Below are 18,332 nucleotides of genomic sequence, written 5' to 3'. Positions count from 1 at the left end.
CCGCCGCGCTGGGAAAAGCCGAACGAGGCTGAATGAGGTCACTCACTACGTATCCCGGCATGCAGAGCGCGGCGTGCACCTGGGAGAGGGCGAATTCTGTCGCGCGATGCCTTCTGGGAGTTGTAGTTCCGGGGCAGCGGGGCGGGGACGGCGGCGGGGCGGAGCCGGCTGAGGCGGGCGCTCGAGCGATGGTCGGGGCGGGCGCTGCCCGCTCATTGCCTCCGCCCTCGGGGAGGGGGGAGGCCGGTGCCGGAGCGAGCGGCGGGTGATGGGGAAGAGGCGAGCGCGGCGCTGAGGTCCCGCGGGGCCGGATGAGCGGCGGCTTGGCGTCGCGGCGGTGGCGGGGCTGGAGGAGGGGGCGAAGGAGGCAGCAGGGGCGGCCTCCACTCCGGCTGCCCTGAGGGGAAGGAGCCCCCGACCATGGAAATCGAGAACATCGTGGCCAACACGGTGCTGCTGAAAGCCCGGGAGGGTGAGTAAGAGCGGAGGGGGGGGGAGGAGGAGGCGGAGGGCGAGGCGAGGGCTGCGACGGGACGTCCGGGGAGAGGAAGAGGGGCTGAGGTGAGGGGAAGAGGGGCCGGCGGGGAGAGGAAGTGATGGAGGAGGAGGGAGAGGGTGGGGAAGGAGCGGGGGGGAAGGCTGTGGGCGGCGGGGACCCCCGCGGGTGGGGCGGGAGCCGGCCTCGCGCAGCGCTGCCCTCGGGCACCTGCACCGGGCTGCCGGGCCGAGCGGCGGCCCCGGAGCGAACCCTTCCTTCCCCGGAGCGAACCCTTCCCTCTGCCAGGAGGGTTTCGCCGGATGTGTTCGGATCGTTCATCTGCAGCTCTCGGTTTACTTATGGATGCGTGTGTGTGTGAAAGTGGGTTGGGGTTTCTCTGGAAGAGCCTCACGCTTTACCTTGTGTAAGTTCTTCTCTGTGGTGAATGCCGTCGTGTTTTGCATTAATGTAACGTTAGGTGTGTTGTTTTCCGTTGGGTTAATGCTGACAGGCGCTTCCTCACAGCGCCTGGCTTGAAGGCTTCTCTCTCTGCTAACAAACACTTCTAATAGATACAAGACTTCATTTAGTGCTTGGCTGTAAAAACAAAAAAGTCCCCGAGTATGATTGTACAACTGCTTTTTCACATAAATAAGTCCATTAAATGGCCACTCAAAAGCCTCTCCAGATAACTTCTGTGCTTGGTGTGGAGTCTGTTTTCCAGCTATGAAGTGTGCATATTCTTTTTGGATTGGATCCTACTTTTCTTAATTGCATTGCAAAGTCCCATTAGTTCAGTTGAGCTGTTTAAAGTGAGTAAGAACAACAGAATCTTCCCCCCGTATGTTTTGCAAGTTGCTCCAACTCTAAATGGGTTTGGCACTTACGCCATGTGTGTATCCAGTTAAATTTGCCTTAAGCAGCAGGAGAGGAAAATCAACTTTTTGGCTTTGAAGTGGGGTTTAAAAGCCAGAACAGTGATCGCAGTTTTGGGCTATTTCCCAACCTTTGCTGAAAAGACCACCTCGGACTCGAGGGCATGTTTTGGCTGGTTCCACTGACAGCACATGTCTGTGGTGGTGCTGCCTGGCTTTGGAGTTTGCATTGAAGGGATCTGAGAAACGAAGGGAAAGTGGAATCTGGCTCCAAGTTTTACTGTGCCCAAAGCCTCACCACAAAGAGCGGAGTGGTAATCTGGAACAGCTTTTAAGTGGCTGCCTAATGTCAGGTTGCCACTTTAGTTAAGGTTTCACTATGTTTAAAGTAAATTACAGTGGTAGAACTGACCAAACAAGATATTTCAATAGAGTAAATGAAACTCTGACAGCAGCTGATGTGAGGATCAGTTCTACCTGATGTGAAATTTTTAAAAGTAATGGTAGTGAACTGTTGCTGTTGTGTGCCTCCAATTAGTCTTTTGTGTAAGTGTTCACAAGAATATTATTTCTGGCTTTGAAGCTCCCAAACTCCATTGACTGACTGGTTGAAGATCTCTTACATTTCTAGGTCTGTGCCCATGTACTTGGGGCACTTTGTATATCCCATTTCTTCAAAACGCTCCCTGAAATGAAATTATCTTCTGTCTGTTGTGCTCTGGCTAGGCTGAGAGTGGCTGTTTTGCTCCTGTCAGGACCATTCAAAAAAAGTCCCTGTCCCAGCTCTATTCTGACATGCTCTGAAGGAAGGAATTTGCAAAGGTGAAGTAGTTTATTTCAGTAAAATATATTCTTTGCTAGCAGGGCCTCACAACTGGGACAGAAAAGCAGACTTTGGATTGTCTTCCTTACCACCTCCATAATATCTTACTGTAAAATGTATGGTGAGGTGAGAGAGAGTAGAAAAGTACAGAATTACTACTTCTCATAGAAGTAGGTAAAATAACAGCTTTACTGATTTCCATGTGTAGGTTTGAGGCACATCAGTAAATCTCTTTCCCAATTCCTCAACGTGTGGAAGACCTGATAAGACTGTTTACCTGTGTTTCAGTTGTATAAACAAAAGTGATAAGATAGAAAGCACTGTGCTCTTATTTTATAGTTACTGGGGCACGCTGAAAGAATTAATTTAGGCTTTATGGTCTAACTTAATATTCCTTTATAATGAAGTAAGTAGGGAAAACTGTACCCTTGAAAGCATCTTACTGAGTCTTTCAGCCCTATAGGTATGTTCTCTTTCTTTTGCAAATAAGGAAACTGAATTAAGTATGTTTGGCACTTATCATCTCGTGAGGCCTAATGACAGTTCAGAAATCCCTGGTAAATAGTGCCACATCTAAAAAAAATCATAACCAAGCACATAAACCAGATCTGACGTTCCCTGTTGTGGTCCCAAATCTGTTGCCTAGTTTAGGTGCTTATACTTCCCAATGTGAATGTTGTTTGCTTGTTGCTATTCTCTAAGAGGTTTATTTGTTTGTTTTTTTTTTTAAATCAATTGTTTTAATATAAACCTGTAATTTTCCAATAATGACTTATAGTGTATCTGTAGCAACTACAATACTTCTTTATGTGAAGAAGGAAAGCTGTGAAGATTACTTACCTGCTTTTAATGATTTTGTAAATAATCAAATGCCAGCTATGCACACAAGTGTTAAAGGTGGCTCATAGTAAGTCACTGCTGTACATCTCTACTACTAGACTTGGTGATAACACAAAGAGCCCTGTGGTGCATTACAGATGAAAGATTGAGGAGTCAGGAGCCATAATGGGAGTTCCCTTTTCCCTCCTCCTTCTTCCAGCTGACCTGCTTGTGCTGATTGTGCTGCCTGCAGTGGGATTTGCCTCCAGGTGAAAGCTGAGTGTGAGGTGTTCTGGGATTCCCTGTCCCACTTTCTTGGGACACGAGAGCTTCTGTGCTAACCCAGCTCCTGGTCCTCATCTTGCTTTTTGTGGGAAATCTGTATGAGAGAAAGAAAAAGAGAGAAGTACTTCTAAAGATGAATCCTGTGGTGGAAGTGCACAAGTGAGTCAATTAAAAAGAAAAAAAGCAACAAAAGGTTATAAAGCTACGCTGAACTCGATCTTAGGAGCACTGTCGTGCAGGAACTGAGATATACAAAACAGTTACGTGGCAGTGATGTATGAGTTGTGAGATAGCAATTCTCCTTTGTCTGTTTTTTTTTTGTACACAGATTTTTGTGTGTTAGGTAAATAATGTATAGCAATATACATCTGAATGTTGTGTTAGAGCAAAGGAATTAACACGTTCCTTTTTCCTAGCAGAATTGGTTTTGAAATTGTTTATTTGAAAAGATGTAAAGAATTTATCCCAGAAAAGTGGCCAAATAATAAATAGACACCAGGTTATTCTGAAACAAACGTTCAGTGAAAAAAAAAAAAGCATTTTTCTTATTTCATATTCACTTTTCTATTTATACTGGTAGTTTTTATTTTTCACAACCATTCCAGTCATTCCCAGTAAATCCTCTGAGTAGATCTTTAGCCCCACACCACTTCAGCATCCCTCATGCCGTGTAATGTTTTGAAAGAAATCCATATTTTAAGCAGTTTAAGAGCCTTCCTTTTTCATTGCCTGAAGTGTTCATCTCCAAAGATACCTCCAGAGGGTAGATCCCTAGTTCCTTTGAAGTGTGGCAGCTTACTCCAAGCGGGGATCCATGCCAAGAGTACGTTTCAAATGTACCTGATCCATTTGCATCCACTTGAAAATACATTTCTAGCGGCCCAGTCAGAGAGGTATGTAAATGTGAGTTGAGCCTGCTGTTGGGTGTATAATATCCTGTATGTCATGTTTAGTTAAAGCAGATTAAGAGTGTACCTCAATCAGAAGTGGCATTGCTCAATCAGAAGCTCTTGGTTGTATTGGTTCAAGTCTGTGATGGCAGAACGGGTCAAGTGGTTTGTAGATAGCTGAAAGCTAATCTAGGATGCAGAGTTCATATGGTGGGTTTGTTTTATTATTATTATTGTTTTTCTTCAAAAGGAGTTTTCCAAGCATTAGCAAGCTCCTGCTCATTGATAATCATTGGGTGCAGCTCGAAGATGGAGGTAGCCGGAACCTTTCAGTAACAGTGTAATCGCAGTTAAAGCTGATCTTGAAGGAGTCTTGTTTTAGAATTGAAATGTATTGATTTAGCTCTGCAGAAGAAATAAGCATTCCACTCAAATTGTGTTTGATCTGTCTAGGTTTAAAAAAAACAAAAACCAAGCCCGAAATAATTCTGCAAGCGAAGTAATTCTTACTTATGCTTGCAGTAAAAGATATTAATTCATATAGTATTGATGACACACAGGCAGATGTTCTGTAGTGTAGATACTTGAAACTTGGAATAAAATTCTAAGCAGATTACTTTGTTCACTGCAGCTTGACTATCTAAAATCTACAGTTATTCAAGGACTATGGGCAACAAAGGCGTGCTCATACCCAGGATTTCACTCTTCAAAGTCCATTCACCAGTAGCAAATGCAGATCTTAATGTCAGCTCTGTGAGTTGTTGCAGTTGCTGTTATTCCTGTCTGTTCTTCCCTTATTTGCCTCTTAATGTTCTATTGCACTCCCTTATTGCATTGTGTTTTAAATTGCTGTAAACTCATTGTGGCAGGAAACATGTCTTCCTGTGTTTGTACAGAATTATGCACAATGTCTGCCTTTTTGTCCTTTATTAAATGAACTGTGCGAAGAATGCATGTGGGCATATTGGAATCTAAATAATTACATTTACTAAATAAACATAACATGAGAGGTCTCTTGATACACACTGCTGCTTGGGTTGTTCCACATGTAGCAGTTGTAACTGGAGGATTCACAATCTGCTGAAAGGAGTTTTGATTCTTTTCCTTTTAATGCAGTCCTGAGATCAGTGCATACTGTTGTGATAAAGAACCCTTCCTTCTTCATCAAGAGTGGTCTGTGAAATTGGAGTTTTCTTACTGTTGTTATTGTTTTTTTTTCCTAGCAAACTGTTCATTGAATTACTCTATGATCTTAAAGGTCCCTTCCAAACCAAACCATTCTACAATAATTGTTGTAATAGACAATATATTATTTTGTTTGACTGCAGGGTTAAGTGGATAAATTCTAACTCTGTGTAGTTGCATTTACTTGAGTTGGTACAAGGCTTTAATAGATCATTGTTGAAGGAAGGTAGAGACTGTTCAACATGTATGCACTGGCATTCTGTAACATGCATGTGATTGCTGGAATTGGATGTGGGGCTTATGAGAAGAACTAGTTCAAGTGGTTTTAGCCTTGGGAGCACAAAATGATGTTACATACAAACAAGCTGCAAAAATATGCATCTAGATATGTGTGATTGTAGCTGCTCACAGTGTTGCTGCTTTGGCAGTCAGTTGTGCAAGGGGACAGGAGGCTTACTTCTCTGGAATCCATCTCAAGGCATTTGAATACAGATGTGAGAGGAATATTTTTAAAATGTTGTAACAATCTGTGGGTATCTTTTAGATGTTTATGTACTCATCTACTTATGTTTTTTTCCTTCTGTTGGTGGTCAGAGGTGCCTTGGCCTTCATAATGTTGAAGAGTTAGGTGCCTCCGTTGCCCTGAAACCTGAGTTTTTAGCTGGACAATTCGAGTACGCTTGCTGAGATAAGAACCAGCCAGATACGTGTATTGTACTTCTGTAGAAAACATTTTTTTTCTTTCTTAAGCTTAGTAGAAGATGCCACTTTGATAAACCTGGTTGTTAAGCAGCAGACTGACTTGTATTTGCTGAGCCCTCAGTTCCTTGACAAAGGACCTACTCCATGGAGAAGGTATGGGTACCCTGCAAAGCAGTGCTGTGTGGGCTGCCTCTGGAGCTGTAAGCATTTCAGCGAAGTGATGTGTGTGAACTTGCCTCCTAGCCTGAGTCAGCAGCAGCAGTCTTTTATGCTTTTAGTGTTTACCATTCTGATCTGAGGACCTGAGGTGTTGGTTCTGTGGTGTTCTTCAAGGTGAATTTTGCACAGCAAAGGCATGCCATCCAGTGGATTAATTAGCATGCAGTGTTTACAAATAACTTGGTAGCATAAAGCCCTCATTGAGCTTGAGTATTTTGATTCTTTAGTGAAAGGCTTCAATCCTTTGCATGAACTGTTTGGAGGAAGATGCAGCTGTGGGTAGGAGGGCACTTGAGTTCACAGCAGTTTAAAGTCTTGTAGGAAACTTGCCTGCAACTTGCTGTGGGACAGGCTTATTATAAGGATCAGTATGTACCTGGGTTATTCTCAGACATCTTCCTGTAGCTGATGTAAGAACTTCCACATCAGGGTTTTTTTTTTTTTTTTTTTTTTTTTTTTTTGCATTTTTTTTGCATTTTCCATTGAACTGCTTAAATGATTTATAGAGCTAAAGGCTCGCTGTGGGTCCTTGGTGCAGTTATGTGCTCTCAGAGTTCATCTGGGTGTGACCCAGCAGGAATTTCTTAGCCAGTATCTGACAATCTGGTTTGTGGAATGAGTTTTGCAAGAATGGTGTTGTAGCAATCACACCCCTGGTGCCGCATAGCTGTGTGCTTCTCAACCAAAGCGATGCTTTGCTTGTCCTTTGCAGGCTGGGAAGCTGAAGCTGGGTGGCTGCAGAGCAGCTCAGTGGTAGAATGTCAGTGGCAATGAACTAGCTGCTGGATCTTACCACATACAGTCTCTGTGCTTTGATTAGCCAAAGACAGGACAATTCTTCTTGTAATCTTTGTTCTGTAGGACGAAATTCAAGCTTTCTATCTCTGTCTCAAAGAAGACTGGCTAATGATGTTCGGTGAGCACTGTGCTCAGTGCAATGGAAGCCTCAGTGCAAATCTTGTCTGTAAGGAAGATCACTGTGGCAAGTCTATCCAATGACTTGAAGAACATTCTTAATCATCTAAATGTATTTCCACACCAGATTGCTTTGTTTTGTTACAGCAGGTTCTTTTTTTTTTTTTGGCAATTATTTTTGCTTTTACTGCTGAGTAAGCCAACCAGCTTATGTGTTTTTCAGCTGTTACTTTGAAGATTTAAAGTTGAAAAACTGAAAGCAAATTAATTTTCATATAACTAACTGAATTTATAATGTATTTTTTTAAGAGGCAAAAACATGTGAAGAAGTGAATGCTGAAATTCTAGCTCTAACAAGTAAGTAGTGTAGGAGAAAACAAGTTACTACTTATGTACATGAAAATGCAAATGTAATGTTTCCTCATTGTGTTGTTGCATCCACCCTTCTTTTTATAAAGGATGAGTTGCTGTAATTGCTGGCCAGAACGATGTGCAACCTGCATCTGAAAGAGAAAGAGTGGTAATTCATCTGAAATACAGGGGTTAACCATAAAGCAGGCTGATCTAATGGCTTTCTTGCTGCTGTGTTGGGAAGCGAGGAGTTGGTCTTTCTTCTAGAATGAGGTCTCAAATAGAAGCTCTGTAATCACTGTGAAGACACTCTTAAAAACCACAACTGTTGTTTAACTTGATACTTGTTTTAAATCACCTCAGAAATGGGAAAGTGGTTTTGTTTTTTTTTTCTTGCCTTTTTTTTTTTTTTTCAGTTGGGGAATAATATGACAACTAAATTGACTTACTCCGTAGCATTTACCAGAAGAGGCTATGTTATCTGTGGGCGACACGTGCATCTATGCATCTTCTTTAAATTACTGAGTGGTAAAGACTTTTCCTTCTTTTTCCCTTTAAATCTTAAGGTCAGTTCAGAGCAAAGAGAAAGTGTTTATTTATTTGGTACTCATAAGCATTTGATTCTGATGTATCATTAATAAAGTACTCTTTATTGAATCATAGAACAGTTTGGGTTGGAAGGGACCTTTAAGTACATCTAGTTCCAACCCCCTGCTACAGGCAGGGACACTTCTCTCTAGACCAGGTTGCTCACAGCTCCATCCAGCCTGGCCTTGAATGCCCCCAAAGAAGGGGCATTCACAGCCTCTCTGGGCAACCTCTTCCACTGTCTCACCACCCTGACAGTAAAGAATTTCATCCTTATATCTAGTCTAAATCTACCCTCTTCCAGTTTAAAGCCATTTCCCCTTGTCCTGTCGCTTCATGCCCTTACAAAAGCCCCTACCTATTGAACTCTAGAAGATGGTAAAAACTGTACTAGAGTATATGGTCTGCAGAATGAAGTTCATAAAGGTCACATAGTGACCAGCTTGCCAAGTATTTGTGGTGAAATGTAGCAATCTTTCTTGTATTGGATTTGAAGTGTAATGCACGAATTCTTCTTTTAGTACTATTTTTCATTAGTCGTGCTTCAGAAAATGACTTGCATGTATATCTTGGTTTGGTTTTGACTAAGCACGCATCACAGTTTGGTTTTATTTTTTCCAAGTGGTATGAATTTAGGTCAGTTTATCTTTCTTGGTTCTATACCCATCGTACTGTGTCATGCACAAATGAGTCTTTCTTAGCACAATTTGGGCATTGTTAGAATAATTTGGGCATGGTTAGTGGTGTGGTTAGGAATCAGGCTAATGCTTCCGAATAGTGTGTTTTCATGATCCTGTATCAATTTATACCCTGTCCTTTTCTATTCAGTGTATGTGCACAGGCTGTCAGTGCTTGTATTCCTCGACTTTTGTCTGTGTTCAGTTCTGTTAGAAGTGCACCTTTGCTCTGAGTTGTTTTTTTTTCCCCAAGCATATTAAATTCTTTTTCTTGACTATCAAAAATACTTTGTTAAAATGATGGATGTTTGCTTTAATGATGCTGGTAATGTCACAACTTCATCTTTCATTTTGGTACTGCATAAATACACACAGATGCGTCTGTGTTCGAAAGTATTTCAGAAGGTGAACGACTTGCAAAGTAACGTTAGGAAATGAGAGTGCGGAAATATTAGGAAATGAGTGGTTTTTAGGCAGTAAGTATCAGTTCAAAGAATCTCTAAAAGCCAGCTTTTAAGGTTTTGTGTTTCTAATTTCTTATCTGTTGATTTTGGAATTGAGGGTGTCGTGTTGCAGCAGCAACAAAATGATCAGTGGTCTCAGCACAGATCAAGTATGTTTTGCTATGAACTAAGGTACAGTAAACTGCAACTTTTTGAACTGTTCTGACAGCACTGGTGGAATAGGATGTAAATTAAAGGACTCTTTTATATCTGTTTTATTATTCTGAAGGTATTAGTTCCTTTCTCTCTAACGATTTAATTCTGAAAGACTTAATGGTACTGTTTGCTGCTTGGTTTCTATTCAGGTTACACAGGGTAACTCCCTTCCTCTCTCTCCCATTGTGGTTAACAGTATGTATTGCTTTGGTGCAGTTAGAAAGTAAGTCTCAGTGCTTTTGCTGCTATTCTGTCATGTGGAAACGCATCTGGCCATATCGTTTAACAAAATCTCTTAGAATATTCTGCAGCACAAAAATTCGTCTTCCGTTGAAATGTTTTGCAATGAGAAATTTTTCTGTTCCTGTGTGTGTCTCTGCTGTTTTGAGAAGTGTGCTTATCTTCTGCAAATGCTTTTGGCCTTTTCAGGTCAAAGTGATGTGTAAAATTTCAATTTGAACATAGAAAATGGTTCTCTGAAATACTATAGATTTTTAAAATCAGGTTAATACTGGTACTGAAACCTGAAGCATTCAGGTCTGGATGCTACAGCAATTAAGTTTTGTCTGCTATCGTGTCTTCACTGATGATCTATTATTATTACCATCACTGTCTTTAAAAAAGAAGTGCAACTTGTTTATCTAAAAATGTATTTTAAAACATTTATTTTATTCTGTGACTGTAAGGATTTCTTTTCTTCACCAAGGTTGAGACATAACTCCCACATTTTTCATTTGTTTCTGACTTTACTGATGTTTGTAATTCTCAAAATTTGTAGATATTCATTTTTTTTCTTTGCGGAGTTTCTTTATATGTGCAGTTAGAATGCAAAATCTTTCTGTTGCAAAAAAAAAAAAAAAAAAAAAAAAAAAACGCTGCACTTTTAGTGTTTAGATAAAAGTTCCCCTGTGTCAAGTTTGTTACTGGTTTGGATATCCTCGTAGATAGGTTTCTTTTTAGACACGAAAGCAATTGGACAGATCAGAGCAGAAATGACCTGATTTTATGCTATCTAGAATCAAAACATACTCTGGTGTTTTGTTTTACATTGCTTTTACATTTTTTTTCTTCTAGGCAAACGGAGTGGACGTAGTAAAAAATGGAGGGAGATGCTGAAGTTGCCACCTGTTAGTCAATGCGAAGGTATTAGATGCTCAATTGGTGAGTGTCCTGTAGAGCAGTGTGAGAAGGAAGAGCAGGAGTGTGCTGCTGTTAAATGGGAGACTGCTGTCTTGCTCTGAATGTAGATTAGAAAAGAAACAATACCAAAAACAAACAAAAAAAACCCACCACAGTTGTAAATGAGCATTCATGAAAAGATACACAAGCTGTATCATTGCTCTGTATTTCTTAAAGGAAACTGTTCATGGAAGATAAATTCACAAAGCCATGAATTAAAAAAGGAAATCCTTATTGTAATCTGAATGACATGGAAATATATCTTGTTTGTTTGTTTGTTTTAGTCTTGTAGTAATTTTCTGATCTGTTCTGTTTTTATTCTATGTTCCTTCTTTGCAACAATCTTGTTTGCTTTGGCATTGCTGTTTCAGAGCATTCTCTATTTCTAACCTCGTCCTGAATGAAACTTCAGTGAAGCATTCAATTTTTGTTATTTATAAATGTGAATAGTCAATAATAGACAAATGTGCCTGGAAGAATGTTTAAGTATTTGGGGGATAATTGCAACTCTTTTGGTTGCTGTCATTGCTATGAGAGTAAGATCTTGCTATGGGAAAAGATAAACATATTTATTTCTCATCTTTTTCTCAGAAAAAGATTATAACCAGCTTTGTGACAAACAGCCGATAGGAAGACTCCTCTTCAGACAGTTTTGTGATTCCAGACCGGAATTGAAAAGATGCATTGAATTTCTGGATGCAGTGGTAAGCAATGAGAACTTAAACATGGATATAAAAGTTTGGTGGTTGGTCTTGGGGGTTTTTTTGGACATAAAGTTTGAATTTTTGTATGAATTTTAGATGAGATAGAATTGATTTATTTTTGTAGTAGCTTTAGACCGTATGTTTTGGATTTGTGACCAAAACATTGTTGGTAAGACACACGTCAGTGTTATCTATCTGATGCTTATACAGCATCAAGGTCTTCTGTTTGTCAGTCTGCACCACCAGAAAGTAGTCTGGTGATGCTCAAGAAGGGAGAGACAGCTGAGAAAAGTGACCCAGCAGAAAGGAAATTGTTTGCTCTAAAATCTCTGCGGTTTTGGCATGGTCAGAGCACAAGGCATGATGGGATCATGCTGTTGTCATCTTGAACCTGAAAGGATGTGTTTACAATAAGTGTAACTTATGTTATGCAGACTTGAAAATGTTGCTACTGCCATGGAAGCCCAAGACTGGTCAGACATTTCTAATTGTAAAAATATATGGAGATGGGTATCTGGGGAACTGTGGAAGGAGGGAAATCAAATTCTAGAGAGCAAGGGAAAAGGAAGTGTTTTGGCTTGATACGTCTGCATCATGGTATCTAACTGTAAAGAATGAGGGGAAAGAGGAAGTATGCCCACAACCATATTTGGTCAAAACAAAACACGATCTCAAACTACATCCAGGAGAACACAATGAGAAGAGTATATGCATATACAACTGTCCTTAGGAGAAGAGTGTATAGCAGATCAGAGCATTTATTCTGTTCTTCTCCCTCAGAGTTAATCCAAGGCCTGTGAAATAGAATATGAAATTGAGATTGCTGTCAAAATAACAACTTTCTCTCTCGTTTTTGTTCTAATTTATGTTCAGGGACTAAATGATTGAAGAAGATAGAAGTAGGGTTATACTGCTGCTTAGATACGTAACAATTTATGCTCTTAGAATGTGAGATGATCCTGAAAGATGCAGCATGTAAGGAAGCACCTGAGATTATTACCATGCCCCAACTTCTCCACATCTCCCTTTTTCCTTCACAGTTGGTCAGCTTAAAGAAACTTTTGGTGTGAAATGAGGAGAAGAATTACCTTCTATTTGTGATCATTTGGCATCCATTTTCTTTTATGGAATCCCAAACAATGTTTATTCCAATAAAGTAAAAAAATATTTTCATTCTGCATGATGACTGACAGTAGTAACCGTTTTCCTCTGATCAATGAATCTTTGAGCAATTAGGCTTATATTCCAGGCACGTTTCACCATCATTTTGTGACTCTTAGCAACAGTTTCTAGCACCAAATTCCAGAGACCAATCTCTCAACGGTATAGAATGAATTAAATGTAGTCCAGAACAGTGGAGCTAAGTATTGTTAGGTGAACTTAAACAAGATCCTTTGATGGACAGCACACAGTGGGGAGAGCACTGACAAATGTGGATGTAGCATTATTGTTACAACTTCTGTACGTGCTTTTCATCCCTAGAAGTTGCTTATGTAAGGTGTAATAGAATCTTAAACAGCATATACAGAAAAAACAGTATAAAAGGGAAATAAATGTGATGTCTGTAAGGCATGATTGTCTTTGCTTAGCAGATGCCATTTTTTCAGGTGAAATTGTTTCAAAGAAGTAATTGTGTTTTACACTAATTTAATATTTAGAGTAGTTTTAATGTGCCTGTGGATTGTAATGCTTCAGTGAATTTAATGAAGTCTGACATGGCTGAGATAATTTGATGTAAGGGATGACTTTGTGATTTGCTTTTCCTTTTTCAAACTTCCATTTGACAAATCATTGTGAAGAAGAACACTTGGGAATCACTGAAAAGAGAAGTCTCAGAAGAGCTAAGATAACCTCTAATCTGAGTCTCATGATCTGAAAGCTAGCCTGTGCTCTCGGTCAAGAAAGTGAGATGTAGTGCCTCCTATCTCTTCCGGATGATCCCTGAAATGGCCTCATTTTATTTTCTGGACTTGTATTCTCCATTCTCTTGTATGAAGCCATATGATTTCAGGTGCACGTTTATTTTAGGAGGCCAAAATGACAAAATTAAAGTGGTATTTGGTCTACATGCTTTGAGTACTAAGATTGGTAAGCTTTAACTCTTGGGAAGGTGTGACCTTGAAGTCTGGAGTAAGCTTGTGGCTTCCCAGAAAGAAGGGTTGTGAAATCGTTAAATAAAGCTAACGAATTCAAAGGGAGAATTAGTTATCCAATCATTAAGTGACTCATTTCACTAGCTGGGGACAGGGTTACTCAAGTATGAATAAGAATGGAATAGCAACTCAAACTTCCCTCTCAAGCTGTGTGATTAACAGAGGTTAGCTGACAAGTCTCTTAAACTTCCTTTTAAATTACAATATCAAGTTTAAAACATTTCATTTCATAAAACATGGAAGTCTTTCAACAGTATTGGCGTAACTGAAAATGTTAAAAGTGGTAAGTGCTGTGGCTGGGTAGCAGGTCAGAAAAATTAAGCTTGTTTGGTAGTTGAAGAATTCCTTACCATTAGACTTGAATGTTCTGGAGTTCAAGTAGCAAAACCATTGGCTTGTAGTTTTTGTGGATTCAAATGTTGTGTTGAATTGGCTGATACCATAATGTCTCATCAGACAGTGATGCTGATGGCTTTATAGTGAGTAGTGTGGGTTAGCTGATTGATTGCAGAAATGGAGTTGAAGGATTCTTTTATTTCCAGTATGGTGTTTATTTGTTCTTGAACTGTCATTTTTACTTTATGGATGCTTTAAAAACAGATATTACTTCTTCTTCACTAATTAGGTCAATCACTTGAGACTTACTCTGAGGCTTTTAATGGTTGTTGATTTTTAATGAGTGTCCTAATAAACTGTGGCTATGTGTGATGCAGTCCTCCATTCTGGATGCCTGCTGTATTTTCTTTGCTCTTATGTGCATGCTTTCACATTTAGAGATCTGAAATCTTTGAGTTGGATCAGCCTACCAAGCTAACACAGGTTGCTGTTTGAGATTGTTATGTTTCAATTAATCTTTCCTAAGATTTTGTTATCTTTAAATGTTGTAACTTCTGATGTATGCTTCTAGATTATTCCTTAAAATTATTATTAGTTGCCAGTCCTTGTAGATTTTCAGTACTAGTATGTTTGATATTTTCTTTCTAAATTAGTTATCTATGGAATAAATATAATGGGATCCTTTATTTCCCATTATACTGGTAGCTTTTCTTATTCGTGATAAAATTTACCTAGCATAATGTAGAAGACACTAAACATAATGTTATTCTATTCCCATAGGCAGAATATGAGGTAACTTCAGATGAAAAGCGCATAGACTGCGGACTGAAAGTCTTGGAGACCTACTTCACTAACGGGGTCAGTATATTGTGAGATATGCATCAGATATGTTGTGAATGTACTGGAAACTTCTGACAAGTTACACACCTAAATAGTTGTGTTGCTTGTTAGTAAATTTAATTTTCATTAGTCTGATCTTTGGCTTTCTGAAATTGTGAAACTTACCAGCTTGAGTTGAAACCTTGACTGGTCCCTGCTTTTACAATTATTGCCATTATGACTTACTCCTATATTTTTCAAATTAAAATACTGCTGTCAAGTAAATATGTATTTTTTTAAACATACAGCAAACCTGTTCAGCGTCTGAAAAATGCTTATTTAACAACCTAGCTAGAGGTTTTCTTTAGTTTAAGGAAGGACGTGACAATTAGCAATTTTTGGAATTCTTAGAATTTTTATTTTATTTTTCAATGATTGTTGGATTACTGCAAATTTTCAGAATTGCTACAGGTCATCACAAAGTCAGATGATGTGGTTTTTTTTTCTAGAACATTCTGTGTGTCTTCTTGCATGGAGATCATTCAGATCTAATTTTTAGCATATACTAAATCAGATTTTTTTAAGGGTCTGTTCTCTTATGTATGATGGAGGCTTTTCTGTTGATATGTAATAGCACATTTGCTTTCTATCTTAATTTCTTCTGCATCTTCACTTGCTTTGGCCCTCTTGAAAAGGCCTTGCCCCACATTAATACCTTTTTTGCTGTTTTTAAAGCAGATTCCATGTTTACCATTATCCCCTCAAGTAGTTTCTTTGGGACTACCACAAATCACCTGCTGTTTTGGTGAAAAACATTTTGGGTTGGTTTGAAATCATGTCCCAGACTGGGTGTTTTTCTCTCTTTTCCATCCTTCCAAAGCCAATAGGTAGCTTACTTTTGTGGTGGTAGATCTATCAAAAGAAAAAGAAAGTTGTTGTATTAGAGCCAAACTTGTTTCTCAGGTTATTGAAACAGAAATACATTGAATGTTATTGCAGTTCTTAACTGGGGGACAAAAAAGAAGTTGACTTTCTTAGTTTCCTTGTTAGCCAAAACATTCCTTTTCTTTTCCTGGAGCAGAACTTTTACTCATTCTACTAATTACAATATTGCTTTTATTGTTGCTTTTTTTTATTTACTGTTTTTTTAAATTATGTTAAGTCTGCAGCGCACTTGCCAGAAATACCTCAGGAAACAGTAAATGAATGTAAAGCAAGACTGGAAGAGAACCCTTCTAAAGATCTTTTTGTGGATTGTACTAGGTAGGTTAAAATGCATAGTACCATGTTTTAGTATCACAAGGTAAATTTGTGTTCCTGAGACAGATGAAAGGTGAAATTATTACTCCCAGAAGTGTCTCTCTGACACGAGCGTAGGTGAGAAATTTGAAACAGATTCATTAAAAGGACTGAGTTTCCTTTGTAAATTATTCATATACTTCTTTATGAGTTTTTTCCTAACATTATTTTTGCTTAAGTCTCTTGAAGATCTAATGCTATTTTATCAGTTAACAAGTAAGTATTCTTTAAGTTAGAATGGTATTTCATCATTATATATTTTACATTTGAGTGTGCTGTCTTCCATGATGAAGGCACTTAAAGAATGAAGTTGAAAATTGGCGCATGAAGGGTTTGTGAATAGTGTTAGACAATTCATGGTTCTGGAAAACAGGTTAATTATTCTTCCCCTAACATGACTGATTAGAGGATTGAGTATGATAGTTATCACACACAGGCTTTGTTCTGAAATCATGCAGCAGTAGTGAAGGCTTTTCTTGGAGGAATGATACCTGTTTACCAGTGTTGCATGTCTTCTGAAAGCCTTCATGTTTCTAATATTACTGGTTTTTCAAGGCATGCTTGATCACGTCTGGAGGCTTACAACATGTTTTGTCACTGCTTGGGTCATCACCGTGGCAACAAAAATAAGTGTGCTTTATAACCACCTGAGATTATAAGATTGAAAGGGATGTGTCAGAACACCTACTAAAACATGTCTCAAATGGAAGATCTGTCTTTCCCTTTCCACTGTCCAGTAAATGTCTCATATGGTTTGAATGACTTGTGTTCCTAATTACCATGGTGTGCTTAGTTTAAGAGGGGAGCAATAAAGATGTATGAAATTCGGGTTTGAGTGAACCATAGAGCGAAACTTCACTTATCCAATTCCAAAGGACATACAAAATCTTGTAGATCGTTTCCTGTAAATACCTTTCAGAGGTCATATTGTTGGGTCATAATTGCATTGTCTAGCTGCTGGTTGGCTGATGTTTATATGGGCTTGAAGACAAATAACATGAATACAGTGGTTAAACTTACTGATTATTGTATGTAGCAGTTATTTTGGTATTTACTAGTGTCTGGCATGGAATAGTTTCCTATGATTGCAGCTCACTTTGAGAAATCTAGGTTAAAACCATTAGTAAGTGCAGTGACAGTCTTTCTGCCTACTGCTACTTTGATTATGTTGATCATCAGTTTTTCAGTGCAAGTTTGAATTTATTTTCCTGTTGCTAGAATTGTCCATGAATACCTAAGCAGGAGACCTTTTGAAGCTTACCAGGAAAGTGTGTATTTTTCCCGGTTTTTACAGTGGAAATGGCTGGAGAAGTAAGTGTACTTTAATAATTTTGATATTATAAATCTGTTTGGCTTTCTGAACTGTTCTGCTTGTTACACAATTCCCGCTAGAAAAATCATGATCTGAAAGACAAGATTCAAGGATGACTCTGATGGGACAATGGAAGAGTTGATGCTCTAACTGAAGTATCTGTTCAAGAGTCTTTATGCAGTGAATTTGTATAAAGTAAATGCAATTTATTGTCAAGTGTGTAGTGGAATACCAGTCCTGGGAACTCCTCTTAGTGTTTAGCCCTGTATTTGGTTTAATTAGTATTTACTTACAGAAGGGAACCCATATTTCCAGTCAGACAACCCCTCTCATTTTGAATTCAATTTATTATATGCTATCTTCGTGAGGTGAAGGCAACTGTTATTCAGCCAGATGTTAAAGAACAGGAAGGACAAATTGAAGACAGATGTTGGGGTGAAAAGGGGTCTGCAGATTCTTATAATTCTTGTTGCATTATTTGTTTCTTTCTTATCAGACAACCAGTAACCAAACACACATTTAGGCATTACCGAGTACTTGGCAAAGGTGGATTTGGAGAGGTGAGTACAGAGGCATTTTTCTCTGAGGCCATCCTTAAAGGTTAATAGAGAGGAAAAGCAGATTTTTTAACTCTTGTCTCTAACAATATAAATTTTGATGTCAACTAGTGAACTGTCATCAATCCGAAACATTTTGTTTTAATGTGCTAGTCTCAATATTGTAGGTCATGCATAAAGTTGGAGGGGACTTCCCAGACTGTTGCAATAATTCCTTCTGTTTAAAATTTTTAATTTAATTGGTGATGAGAGCATAGTTTTGTTCCTACTTAGTAATTATGAGTTACTGAACTCAATGTGAAATTCTAGATTTATTTCATTCTGTTTATAAGGCACTGTTTTTTTTCTAAATGTTACAAATGTATCTCTGATTTGAAGGGATAGGATGATTGCTAAACTAACCTTTCTTCTGCTTGAATATGATGTGGATGTTAGTCCTCTGTCCTGCAGTTTCCACAGTTAAGAGTTTCATCAACACAAGATCTGCAGTTTTACTGAACTTCAGCA

At 38.9% G+C, this 18,332-nt stretch overlaps 1 protein-coding gene across 6 annotated transcripts in view; it reads left to right on the top strand.

Moving 5' to 3' along the window:
- Positions 1–18,332, top strand: part of GRK4 (G protein-coupled receptor kinase 4) — a 36,402-nt gene that overhangs the window by 1,887 nt on the left and 16,183 nt on the right. For 4 of the 6 annotated variants that reach the window (XM_031588315.2, XM_090139731.1, XM_090139730.1 and 1 more), the window contains exons 3-8: positions 10,541–10,627; positions 11,237–11,349; positions 14,619–14,696; positions 15,820–15,920; positions 17,175–17,267; positions 17,765–17,828. In XM_031588315.2, coding sequence (XP_031444175.1) covers positions 10,576–10,627; positions 11,237–11,349; positions 14,619–14,696; positions 15,820–15,920; positions 17,175–17,267; positions 17,765–17,828 — 501 coding nt within the window. In that variant the 5' untranslated portion in view covers positions 10,541–10,575. Of the gene's footprint in view, positions 1–37; positions 473–10,540; positions 10,628–11,236; positions 11,350–14,618; positions 14,697–15,819; positions 15,921–17,174; positions 17,268–17,764; positions 17,829–18,332 lie in introns of those variants that run through there. The other 2 variants (XM_031588313.2, XM_031588317.2) reach the window with 1 other exon arrangement.

This window comes from Phasianus colchicus, chromosome 4, assembly GCF_987193195.1.
Source record: "Phasianus colchicus chromosome 4, bPhaCol1.hap1.1, whole genome shotgun sequence".
Taxonomy (NCBI): domain Eukaryota; kingdom Metazoa; phylum Chordata; class Aves; order Galliformes; family Phasianidae; genus Phasianus; species Phasianus colchicus.
Note: the sequence above shows the minus strand (reverse complement) of the source record. Positions and strands in the feature narration are given on the sequence as shown.